At 30.1% G+C, this 14,159-nt stretch overlaps 1 protein-coding gene across 7 annotated transcripts in view; it reads left to right on the top strand.

Moving 5' to 3' along the window:
• Positions 1-14,159, top strand: part of CSMD3 (CUB and Sushi multiple domains 3) — a 1,192,082-nt gene that overhangs the window by 496,953 nt on the left and 680,970 nt on the right. For 4 of the 7 annotated variants that reach the window (XM_032415695.1, XM_032415694.1, XM_032415693.1 and 1 more), the window contains 2 exons: positions 4,501-4,578; positions 11,762-11,849. In XM_032415695.1, the coding sequence (XP_032271586.1) occupies positions 4,501-4,578; positions 11,762-11,849 (166 nt within the window). The remainder of the gene's footprint in view (positions 1-4,500; positions 4,579-11,761; positions 11,850-14,159) is intronic. The other 3 variants (XM_032415697.1, XM_032415696.1, XM_032415692.1) reach the window with 1 other exon arrangement.

The raw sequence follows: 14,159 nt of genomic DNA, 5'->3' as shown, positions 1-14,159 counted from the left end.
TATTATTGTGTTAGAATATAATCAAGGTAGAAAATGAAAGGTAACACTCAGTAAATAATGCCATTGTTCTTCTACTAGAGTCCCATAGAAATCTGAAGTATTTTTTTCCAATGGAAAAATGTTCTGCTCCCTAATACTAAATATGTCTGTTTTTTTTTCTTTTCAAAGATCATAGTTCTACAAAATTGCATACTATCTATATGTAGCAATGAAAGAATCTAAAAAATGCAGGTATCTGACTTTTGAGATTATGTAGTAAGGAGTCCATTAATTTTCAAATAAGGAACTTGAAACCAGGAGATGTCTTATGACTTTAAGTTTTAGAAGCTCAGTGATAGCGGGAACAGTTAAAGATCTTTTCCAAACCTCCAACTGATGGTTGAATTCCCTTTATGACAACTGTGTGATATGGTCAGTTTCCTAACATTAAACGCTGACACCAACACTAAATCTACTACCTTCCAATTGATTTTCTCCTAGTAATACCATATATTCTCAGGTTACACTAATAAAGATTCTCTAACATAAAAAGAAAGTCATATGCCTCCTATTTCAGACACATACGCACACACACATATGTTGATGTTTGAACAAAATCAAATTCTTTAACCATATATGTGTATATATGGTTATATATGGTTGATGTTTGAACAAAATCAAATTCTTTAACATATATGTGTATATATGGTTAATTTTAATAAAAGGCATTATAAATTCAATAATTTATAATAGGTGAAATTCAATAATTTAATATATTAATAATATATTAAATATTAATTTAATAATTTAAATAATAATTTAAATAATTAATATTTAATAATAAATTAATAATATAAATTCAATAATTTCAAATAGGTGATTTTAGTTGATTAACATGGAAGTTACATGAGTCTTAAGAAACATCAATCACCATTTTTTGGTAAGTTTTAAAATACATTTTAGATTTCAAATTGATTTTGAAAATAACAGAATAATGATTGATCTGAAAAATACTGCAGTGCTAATCCCCTACAGTGGTTTAAAACTGCTTTAACAGGGACGCCTGGGTGGCTCAGTCGGTTAAGCGTCTGGCTTCGGCTCAGGTCATGATCTCAGGGTCCTGGGATTGAGCCCCACATTGGGCTCCCTGCTCAGGGGAGCCTGCTTCTCCCTCTCCCACTCCCCTTGCTTGTGTTCCCTCTCTTGCTGTGTCTCTCTCTGTCAAATAAATAAATAAATAAATAAATAAATAAATAAATAAAATAAAACTGCTTTAACAAAGATAACAGACACAAAATGGTTTTTTTAGTGTCCAGGGCTTAAAACTGAAAAAAATAAAAAAAATAAAGGTAGATTGTGGATTTGATTGTTGCCCTAATGAAGTCCTTTCTCCAGACTTTTTCCATATTGTAAAATATTTCCCTAATACTAAAAAAAGCATAAGTCAAACCAAAAAAGCAATAAAAAAAAGTTAAAAACTGTTTAGCATGTGAAAAGCAGAAGAAAACAAATGAAATAGATATTTGTGCATATGTCTACATGTCTTGCATTTAATGAAATTAAAAAAATTATTAGAACATATAGTTTTTATATATTTAAAAATAGCTTTATACATGAAACTACTTCTACTTGAACATGCATTCTTTTATCACTTTTTCCCTCCTGATTTATAATTAATAAAGGAAATCCTCCCAACAAAATGTCTTTAGTTAAATGAGCCAAAATTTACAATATTGCAGGTATTCATTCAGTCATACACTCATAGAAATTCCACATGAGTAAAATGCTACTTCTGCCTTTGAGAAGCTCAGAGTACAGTGAGAGGAATTGACACAAACAACACACCATTATTTAACATTTTCTTAACCTGTATTTATAGACACAACATATTTTAATATATCTCTATGATAAAATAAAGTTTATATGCTTATTACTGAGATATACCTGTTAAAAAGATCAGGTTAATTTTATAATAAGTTAAATATGGTTAATAGAAGCACTCATTGCTTAATGGTATGTTGTTATTTAGTATATATACCTTGTAATACATGACAAAATTTATATTTTTATGGCATATACTTTAGGTTTAACATTTCACTGATACATAATTTAGAGTAGGGTCTTATAGTTGGTACTTGCAGTATTTGTTCTTTCAATTTATTTCTAAAGAGATATACATTATGTATTCTTTTTATTGAAATCATAAAAAGATCCAAAGTATGTGTTTACTGTTTAACATAAAGTTTTTTGTGAATTAAAATTTAATATTATTTTCCATTCACTCCTTTTTCTCCTCTAAAATGGATATTCTCCTGGCCTTCCATCTTCTGCATCTGTATTACATCAGAACACATTTTAAAAAGATAGGTTTTTTTTTTCTTCAATTGAAATTGAAAAACAGATGCTTAGAAGAGTAAATAATAATAATAATAAAACTGGGTCCCTTTAGAACCAGGAAACTATTTAAAACTCTTTGGTCTGAGGTGATGCTTTCTGAGCTGACTTCACCCAACCACATAAACAAGTCTAAATGCAAGCAACTTACATAACCTTTACACACACACACACACACACACACACACACACACACACCCCTCTGTAGTTTTCAACATTCTTTATTCCCAGGTACACGTTATAGAATTGAGCTCTTTTTGACCTTCTGGCCTTTTCTTCTTCAATTTTGGCCTTTGGGTTTACAATTTTTTCTTTATTCTTTAAAGAATTCCAGATTTATGCTAAAACTACCATGAAATCTTCAGGCTCATCTGTAATAGTTGAAGTCACATGTTATAGTGCAGAGGAAAGTAGAGGTAGAATTCCTATTTATAATTCACGTTTGGATTGAGATTATCCAGAACTTTGCCTCAAAATATAAAATGTATATTTTATTAAGAAGAACTTAAGGAAAACAGGAAAATTCACAAAGTGGCAGAACTAAATTTAGAGCAGTTGAATACTGCAGTAGAATCGAACTCTGGCTTACCATGGGGAGGGAGATGTGGAAGAGAAGAAAGCACAATTTTCAAAGGTGGTCTTTCTTTTCCTGAAAGAGAATCTCAGAGCTATCAAGAGACTGGGCTGTCATCTAGTCCTAGCCTCTTATTTTAAGAGAAAAGACCGAGGTCAAAAGACAGATTCTTGTTCAAAATCACACAACTAATAATTGCTAAGAATCGGGTCTCTTAAATCCTGCTCCACTGGTCATTTCCTTCCTTTTTTAAATGTAGTAAGTATAAATAGTCCATAACTATATATTCTAGTAAATCATAAGACCCTGTCTCACCCTTCTACTCTTGAGGTATTAATAAGAAACAAATCACACAAAATGTTTCAAAACTAATAAAATACCTGTGATATGAACTACGTGGGTAAAATAGCAAGTAAGACTTAATGAAATGATCATTTTAAGCTATCTAACAAAAATCAGTATTGCTTTTTTCCAATTCATGGCATGAACAAAACCTAATTGCCTAATGTAATCCCTAGACTGTAAATCTTATAAAAATCAATATGTAAAAATTTCTAAATTATAATTGAAGAAGTTAAGTATATCCCTTGCATTATTATTCATGCTGGTTTTTAAAAGAAAATAATTGATATTTAAATGTCTCATGAGATCAGGTTGCATAACTTTTTTTAATTAGTGGGGTTTCAATTAAATAGATTTCCTTTATTTCACTTGGTGTCATTATTGTTTATCACTTTTAAAAAGTACATAGCAACTGTAGTTAATCCAATAATTTATATTCTTTTCCTTCATCTAAAATACTTGAAAATTGTTTTAAAAAATATTTCAGTTACTTCATTGAATTTATATTTACCTTTTAGGTAAATACAGTCATATCCATTTTAATACAGTGCACAATGAAATACACCAGCCTCTTATGATACTTTCAATATCATAATATCAAAAACAATAGCAAGTTATTTTAGATGAAACCCAAATAGTTGTAATTCACTTTTATAAATTTTATAGACCATCATTTCAAAAGCCATGACTTTGAAAATAAATAGTTATTGGCAGAAATACTAAAATATATATTAAGTTTTTCCAATACCATTTTCTTAAGTGTGTCCTAATATTTCACTTAGGCTAAATTACCTAAAAAATTATATTAGTTTAAGAACCTAGTTCATTAAATTCTTCCCACTTTTATAATGTCTCAGTATTTTTATTTTTCTAGTTTAATTTTTCCATAAAACTTGATGAACTCAAGTTATATAAAGTGTTAATGTTTTGCTCTCATATAAAAACTTGCATAATATTTAAAAACATATCCACACATATATGCAGGATTCTCCCTATAGAACACTTAAAATCCTTCACTACTGCTTGGTATTTTACTACTTAGTGATTATATTGCTGTATTTTCTTTTTTATTTTCTTCTGGGTACCTACATCAGGCTTAAGAAAGCAGTTTCTTTAACTTGCATAATTCAATGCTAACAAAATTTGTTAACTTGAATTTTATTTTAAAATTGTATATCCTGATACATGTTTTTGTTTGTTTTCTTAACTAGTGAAAAAGGCCATAGATTTTAAATCTAGAGGATTTAAATTGTTTCCAGGGAAAGACAACAGCAACAAGTTTTCTATCTGTGAGTGTACTCCTTTTTTGTTACTTTCTCTAGTGCAAGAGTGAAGTTTGTGGTGTCTGTGTTGTTTGTGTGTGTTTTATAAAAATGTTTGTGTATTTACCAAATTAACTGCATTAATATCTATATAACATGCATGATTATTATTCAATATTTTCTTGTATTTGAATGTATATTGAGTTATTGGATTAATGTGGTAAACTCCCAAGCTGAGAGGTGGAAAAATTCTCTTTGGGCTAGTATGTTGGATAGCATTCTAGTTTTATAATTCTAGGACGTAAGATAAAAAAAATGAATGAAATTTCTTAAATTGGTAATTTCTTAAATTGGCGATTTCTTACAGGAATTTTTGTTCAACATAGTTATTTTTCTAAGGAAAAAATTTCTTTTTATAGCAATTTTTTATTTAAGAAAAAAATATATTCTCAATTTGAATTAACTTATCCATACCCTTTAAGTCTTTTGTAAATTAATTATTAACTATAGAATTAATTTTTGTTTTCTCTTGAAAAATCACAAAATGGCCTGAAATATACACATTTATATGCTGCCCCAGTACACAATTTTGCTTAATATTCAGGATTTTCTAGATCATCTGAAGTTCATCCTTGAATCTCAAATTAAGAATCACTGAATTAGAGCATTCATATATACTATTGTAAACATATAATAAAATTTTTAGGAGAGCTATGCTACTTGTATTTGTGTTATAAATCAATAGCAGTTTGTAGGAATTTTCTACCCTATTGTTCATTATATGCATATTTAATAAATTTGGAAAGAAACCATTAATGACACATCTGACTTCTAAAATGATATATTGATAGTAAATAAGATTAATATAAATAGCATATATTATTTTTTAACAGGAATATATTTCTAGCATTATTATTTTTATTCAATTCCAAATAATCTGATAAAATGAGTTTATAGCTATTTCTTTAACAAAGATTATTCATTATGGTTATATCAGAAAAGGATTTTATCTTCATGTTTATTGACTTGTATATATAATGGTAAATGTCAGAAATTGAGCAATTACATCAATTGTCAAAAAAAAAAACACCTCAGAGCCTATATGTTATCAAACATTTTAAAGTGTCATACTTTTAAAATGTGATTTTACATTTTGTTAGATTTGAAAATACTAAGCCAAAAATAGCAGATATCAGTAGGAAATCATTGATCAAATTAGGTCACCTTTTGCAAAGCCCTAAACAGTTCATTTCAAAGTACTTAGCTGTATAATTATGATTTCTTGTTATATTTTGGGTGTTAAAAACATATCTGTCTGTGTTTAGGGAAAATAAATTTCTCATATATAAATTACTTGATACATTTTGGAAGGACATTCTTCCTATAAAAGAAAATATAAACAGAAAAATTTTGCCAGAAGACTACCCTGGCATACCAAATTTCATCATGTAAATATGAAGTAAAAGTTATATCTTTGCAGATTTAAATATTAGGTTTACTACCTTTTTTTTCTAATATTTTGTCTAGACAATATATTTATTTTGGAACTCTAAGTTTATAGAATTATAAACTATGCTGGTTCACCCTTTGGCTCATTTTGGCTATATAAATGTCATTTTATATGCTACATGCTTCGAGTTTTCAGATGTCCTGGGAAATTCAGGCTATTTATACTAAAATAGCTAAGATTTATCAAGGCATTAGAATGTATGTAACTCTCTATATTTGGTATTTTGCTTTAGTGGACATATTATTTTCGTTGCTCTTGCCTAGGGGTTATGGGAGGTGAGCAAGAAAGGAATTTAGACATAACAGTGTATCTGGTAGGCAAAAAGCCTAATTCTTTTAAAAATATTTTATTTAAAGAATATTTGATTTAAAATTGTCAGGAAAAAAGTTAACGAGGCAAAAGAAGTTAAACATGAAGCAAAAAATGTTAATTTATTTCATAATTTTAAAACATAATTTGCATTTATCCATTACATCTTATGTAAAAGATGAAAAATATTCTCGTGCTTTTTTATTTTTATTTTTTAATATAAATAATCGCAAATAAAAACAAATTATGTATTGCCAATTTCTTATAGTCACAAAATAACAAATCAGCATTATATTAAATTTCATTTCACTACATTTTTTTTCAAATATCTCATAGTTTCAAAAGTACATTCTCTGGTTGTTTATAGAAAAGGTTATATTTTAATTTTTATCATTATTATTTATTAACAAGTAAGAATTTGAGTCTTCTTCTCTCTGATATCATTTATTCAATGCAGGGCCAAATAATTTTAAAAGGATAGAATTCTTATACAAACCTTTCAAATGAAAAAACAAAAAACAAACCAAACCTTGTATTTTTTTGAAAAATACAGTCAATTCTGTTACTGGAACTGCCAGAAGTGAGCATAAGCGAGGACAAGACACGTTGCCAAAGCATGTCTTCCCACAGTAGCACCTTTAAAGTTTAACTAGGAAACGGGCACTTGGGTGGCTCAGGCGTTAAGCGTCTGCCTTCGTCTCAGGTCATGATCCCAGGGTCCTGGGATCGAGCCCCGCATCGGGCTCCCTGCTCCGCAGGAAGCCTGCTTCTCCCTCTCCCACTCCCCCTGCTTGCATTCCCTTCCTCGCTGTGTCTCTCTCTGCCAAATAAATAAATAAAATCTTAAAAAAAAAAAAAAAAAGTTTAACTAGGAAACAAATTAATAAGAGATCGAGGAAGCAACACAGTAATAAAAAAAAAAGAGAGAGAGAGAGAGGAGATCCAGGAAGCTGTTGTTTAAATGCTAATTTCGATTCTTTTTCCAGCTTTAATACCTGACCTCTAAAAGCCTCTATTCATCCCTTGTTTTTCATCAAAAAGTATAGATTTGTCAATAAAGGGGAAAAAGTAGATTTTTTTTAAGTTTTAAAGATAAAAACATTTTTTAAAATATTTTAAAATGTTGAAATTAGTGAACTAGTAGTCTTGCCAACTTTTCTACTAGGGTCTTCTAGAATATTAAGGTAGAATTATGAAGAAACTGTGAGCTTCCCATAATGTATTTTTTTCAATTTTATTTTATCTCCAAATCCATACTTTCATTCATTTCATGTTATTCATTCATTCTTTGATTCTATTTGAGCTACTTCTCCAAGCCAACACCATGCTAGACAAAGAAAGTAAAAGAGGGAATAAAATACAGTCCCAGATGGCAAGGATCCAATATTTTATTGGGAAGCTAGATGAGTTAAGAGGCAATTCTTTGTAGAATATGTAGTATAAAATAACACTCTGTCAACATCCATGATGTTTGAGTTCAGAACAAGATCCAAAACACTGTATTTCATAAGGTGGAATAAAAATTTAAAATCTAATATAAAAGAGTCTAAGAAAGGTGGCAACGTAACCAGCTGGGGGGGGGGGGGTAATGTGGAGAATTCTTTCCAGAATCTACTTGCCTTTATTTTTGGAGTAAATTATGTGCCGTATACAATCAGAAACCTCAGAAAACGTGCTTATTATAAACTACCCTTAAGATTGTTGTGAAGATTAAATGAGTTGATACATGTAAAAGATGAATATTTCCTGATGCATACTTATTATATCTTTCTGTTGACTAAGTTTATAATGTTTTCAAGCTAGAACATGTAAATAATATGGTAAATTAATTAAGATTCCTGTACCGTATTTATAAACCCATATAAATAAACCCATAAGCCCGTAACTTCAGGGTTATAAGAAATTACAATTCATTTGTTTTTTAAAATCCTGTACCTCCCTTCTTTTATCCACTTTTGTGTGGGGCAAAGAACTCATGTTGCATTAATGATAATAGTGGGCATAATAAATATCCTTAGAGATCAGAGCAAAAACAGTATTCCCCATAGTGATGCTCTTTTCAAGAGGTAGCACTCAGTCCATGTAATTAAACACTTAAAGAACACTCATGTTCTAACAACTCTGCAGGTTACTATTCAACTTTAAAGAAGTAAAAGTGATAAATCTGTCCAATTGCTTATCTATCCTTATGTAGTGAAGGAAACTATTGAATGAATACTACTAACTTCATTTGAATGTCTTGGTATCACTAGCTTTGGGAAGTTATGAAATATTCATATTTCAGAGAAATAAGATATTACACACTTTGTTCTTTATTTTTAAATTTTAAATATTTTCAAAGAATATTAAATACATGTATCATGCAGAAGTTCTCCCCTTCTCTTTACATTTTAAATCGGAAAGTCTTTCCCCTATTACAGATATCCAAAAACAGTGGTTTAAAGGACACTTCCAAATAGACAAAAAATAACTTAACAATTAAAACCATAAGGACTAGAATTAATTGAAAATGGTAAAAATTATAGATATGCTCTGCATTTTAAGATAAAACATTTGGTTAAGAGTGTTGAATTGTAATTAGTGATGTCATTTTGCCTTGCTGAGCTTTCTGGACAGGATGGAGGGCTAGGGTTCAAGAGTAGAATTTTTTGAATCAGTCTGCCAAGGTTTAAACCTAGACTAAGGCACTAACAGTATGACTTTGGAAACATTTTTAACCTCTTCATGACTTAGTTTCTGCACCTGTAGGAAGTATATAATAATAGTAGCTCCTTTTAGATTGTTATGAAGTCGATACGTGTAAAGAATGTAGAATAGTTCCTGACACATAGTACCGTGTTAAGCGTTAGCTATTGTTAAAATTCATATTAACCACAGGTTTACTTTTTGAGGTAATAATGATTATGAAATGGGAAAAAATGAATTTTTATTATTTTTCTTTTCTAATAATGTATTCACAGATCACTTTTATATTAACCTATAATCTGTGTTATACATTGTAATAAACTAGGTAAGCTCAAGTCATGCCACTTCTTTATCTCTAAACCATATCAAAAAATCACATTTAAACAACATAAACTACAACATTTTCAAAAGCCATTTTAAAAGGAAAGAGAGTGCTTCCCATAGAAAGTACTTGATTCATTGAAAACAATATACCAGGTATTGTTGTTAATCAAATGACTAGGGTATATTTACTGAGAGGTTATTAAGCCCTACCTAGGCATTGTGGGTATATTAAAATTATGTTTTTCTCTTATCTTTATCAAGTATATAATCTCTTTGTATATATGACTAAGGAATGTGAAACTACTAATTTACAATATGATAAAGAATTTTAAAACTAAATATAAAATTTCCCATGTTATATAACAGGGATTAGAATACTGTGGTAAAATTAGAGATTGTATTTTGCAGAAAGTGGGACTTGGACTAAGTCTTGAAAATTAGTTAGAATTTTGATAGCTAGGGGGGAAGAAAGGGAAAACATGGAGACAGGAGGAAGTACAAATAAAGCAGGGGTGAGCATGTCTTACGAATAAAACTGCAGAACAATGAAGAACACGTTGGACTTGAGTTATGGACTAGTGGGAAATACAACTGATAAAGTAGAAATCTCAAATCATGGGAGATTTGTACAGTAATAAAAACGGTGTTTGAGGAAGTTTAGTCCTCCTCTAGGACTCAAAATGGATTGGAGGTGAACGATAATGGAGTGCACAAAAGCATCAGTGATCATTGATTACATTGGATCTGAGCATGCACCTCAGATAGCAATGGGAATTTTGGTGGGATTACCTAGTAGTAGATCCCTGAAGGAGCAGGAATGGAGCTTGGAAAAAAATGACAAAATGATATATTGGAACTTGTTAGCAAAGAGGTAATTTCTTCAAGCCATGAGGGAAATATAAAATATGGGGAACTGTAGGCCAATGCCTTTGAATTTTTCCACCATAAAGTAAAAGAGTAGTCAAAAGTAAGAGAATGGGCCAAAAACAAAACCAAACAAAACAACCCAGAAAGGTAAAGAGGAATGAAGTAGCAAGTCATCAGACTAAGAAAAGTGAAACTATCATATATTTTGCAGAGATTGGTGAATATGTAATAAAGTTGTCAATAAGGATATTGGTTGGGGATATTTAGGAGAGTGATTCTAAAAGAATGAAGGGCACAAATGCAAAATTTCATATCTAATTGAAAATATGATTTTACCAGAATTATGACTATTGGGACATTATCTGATAGTTACCTTGTTATCTGATAAGTCATTTTGAACATATTGATCAATCAGAACTAAATGATGCAGAGATCCAGCAGTTCTCAACATTGACTTTACCTTAGAATCACCTAAAGTGTTACTGAAAAACAAAATAAACACAAAACTGATGCTCAGGGTCCTGCCCTAGAGTAATTGTGTCAGAATATCTAGGCGTAGAAACACACATCTTCATTTTTTAAAGAAAGTTCCACAAGTGGCTCAGATCCACAGTGTAGGTTGAGAAACATTACAAAGTTTAGATTTTTTTGCCTCTGTGGAATCTCTGCTCAGGTTCTGTTCTTTTCTCAAAAAGCAGATAAGTTAATGAAGAGCAAAATAACAATTATTCTCTAGTTCATTAAGAGACTGAATTTATGAAATAATATCAGTCACATATATCAGAACTATCAGGTTCCCATTAAGATACCTGTCTTGGGGATTTAGTTACCCACTGTGATCACATTCATTGAAAATATTAATGAATCTTTCATTAATTGAGTGTCCTGGAGAAACTGCTGAAAATGTGTATGATGGCAAGGAAAACATAATCATGTCTATTGCTACAGGGAAAAGCCATCATTTTGGTTTTCAGCATTATATCATAATTCACTGACATGTGTGGTAATAGGAACCATAGTCTTACTTTAACATTGGTACAGCACACTGCTTCATTATATGCCAAACAAGAAGTGCTAACAATCTTAAACTTTTCCCATAGGGTCTTGTTTTTCTATTGGAACTTTAAAAATAATAGGTACCCAAATGATACTGTCATAACTGGTTGTAACTGCTTTACTGCCAATAATTAATGGAAACTCTGGCACTGATACCCTGGGAATGCATTTCCAGAGATTTCACAATTTGGTAGTAATTAAAAATAAAGTGTTAACTGTCAATGTGTTAATATTCAGAATAGTATGTCATTGAAGATGAATATCAAACTTGCAGGTCCACTAATAGCAAAAATGCTTTGTCTTTGTTACTGGGTTATAAAATTATATTTAATCTTTCTACATTTAAACTATAGTGATTATAAAAAATGTAAGAATATATTTTATGTACATTTTTCAATTAACATTTTTCTTGATTTTCTAATCATGTTTTGATTCTTTTTTTTTTTCCTGTTGTTACAGTAAATGAGGGAGGTATTAAAACAGCTTCCAATCTATGCCCAGATCCAGGAGAACCAGAAAATGGGAAGAGAGTTGGATCAGATTTTAGGTAATATTTTGTATTGCTATTTCATTATTTTGTCAAAGTTTATTTTAACTTAAAATTTAAAAGTAACTAATAATATGGAAAATGAAGACTGGGTGATTTAAAACAATGGCAACTAGATTTTATTTATTTGTTACTATTAATATTTCATTAGTTTAAAATGTTTAAATAACATACCAATTTTATTAGGATACTTTTCTGGAGTTTAAACAATCAATTTCTTGCCATATAGTAAGTGAAAAATCATGGGCTTTGGATTTGAAAGACATGAGTTAGAATTCAAATTCTGCTTAATAGTTATCTGATCTTAAGTAAGTAACTGAATCCTGTCTGCCTGAGTTTCCTGTTCTGTAACATGTAAATCAAATTTAGCATATCTAGTGGTGAGTTTCAAATGAGGTACAGCCTGTGAAACCTTCCTGCGAATGTTCTAGAAATATTTTATAAGTATTTTTCAGAAGTAGACACAACTGAATATATCTCCATCTTGAAATTAGTATTTATTTTATTAATTCAAAATTAAGCTTACTAACAACCAAGAGAATGCATGTAGTATACTGTGGTAGGCATTAATTTGAATAACTATCAAACAATATTTTTTAAAAATCTTGAAATTTTAGTAGACCTTCTTATAGCATTTCATAAATAAAAGATATAAAAAATGCTTTAAAGTATTAACTGATAATGTAACTAACATTCACAAATACTTGTTTTTACAAAGTATCCATGATACATAATTTTTTATAAAATTATTGATAATGATTATACACCTACCACACATTTATAATTTTTACTTCTTTTTATTATTTGTATAAAGGACTAAAGAATATCCTGTGGGAGGGGGTGGGGGGGTAGATAGTTCTTAGAATAGAGACCTATGGGAATTTTATCCCCATGGATATTTCAAGATGACTTAAAGTTACATTTTGCTATACATGGACAGGAAGAAAAAATAGTGTGATTTCAACATAAATACAATTGTAATTTTCTAAAAAAAATTACAGAACTTTATTTAACCAGCCCCATAATTAATGTATATGAAAATGTTTGAAGAAAAGCACTAGAGAGAAATTTAAAAGATCTGAGATCTAGTCAAACGCTGATCTTAATAAATTGACTTTATTAAAAATCAACTAAATCTCTCAGCTTCAATAATTAAAAGTGATATTTTGTAGACTACAAAGTGATAAGCAATTTATTATGTGTTTTTTATGTCTTTTTAATTTATTATAAAATATATGGTATTTATTATTTTATTCCCACTTTACAAATGAGACTAAAGCTCTGTTTATCCAGGTAATAATATGATGGAACTGAAATTTGAACTTATTACTTCCTGATTCCAAAATCTGACCATTTATTCACTAAATTACATTATGCTTTGAAGTCAACAAACTTCATTGAAATCCCATTCTTGCCATACACTACTTGTGTTCTCCAAGAGTTTATTTCCTGAGATCTAAAAATGAGAATAGTACTGTTTCATAGAGTTAAGGAAATAAACTGATGTATGCATGTAATAATTATAGAGCTTGAGACAAAGTAAGTATTCAGTTCATGCTGGTAACTATTACAGTATGATGTGAATTACAGAATAATCATTATGAATATTTACTTGGTCCCACTTTTTATAAAACTATATGGCTTTATTGGAAATAGACTTAATATGGTGAGTTTAATTACTTTCAGGTGTCATGGCTTCCAATTATAAGATTATTTTGTAATCATATTGCAAGCACCATGATAGATATTAGGCATCAAGAAGCTCACAGTCAGGGGACCCCGGGTTGCTCAAACAGTTGAGTGTCTGAGTCTTGATTTCAGCCCAGGTCGTGATCTCAGGGTCAGCCCCATGTTGGGCTCCACACTCAGCGGGCAGTCTGCTTGAGATTCTCTCTCTCCATCTTCCCCTCCCTCCCACATGTGTTCTTTCTCTCTCAAACCTTTAAAAAAAAAGAAGCTCACAGACTAAAACATAATCATTATAATTTAAGAATGTGTGAAATGTTACAAACACACAGAGGAGGTATGACATTTTTGGAAGCTAGGAGAAAGGGTCATAGGAAGTTAACATTGAGCTAGGTCTTAGAGGATAATTAGAATGTGTTATAGAGATGAAGAGAAATCCAGTGAACATTTATGTATTCATTATCTACATGTATTATTTGCCTATTATGTTCCTGGTCCTGTACTAGGAACAAATAAAACACACAAAAGCAGACATAGTACATGGTCCCCATAGTTCTTAGAATTTAATGGCAGAAAAGACACTTAAATGTCACATGCATTTGTAATTACAAATTTAGGACAGTA

The sequence above is a fragment of the Phoca vitulina genome, unplaced genomic scaffold (assembly GCF_004348235.1).
Source record: "Phoca vitulina isolate PV1807 unplaced genomic scaffold, GSC_HSeal_1.0 scaffold18, whole genome shotgun sequence".
NCBI lineage: Eukaryota > Metazoa > Chordata > Mammalia > Carnivora > Phocidae > Phoca > Phoca vitulina.
Note: the sequence above shows the minus strand (reverse complement) of the source record. Positions and strands in the feature narration are given on the sequence as shown.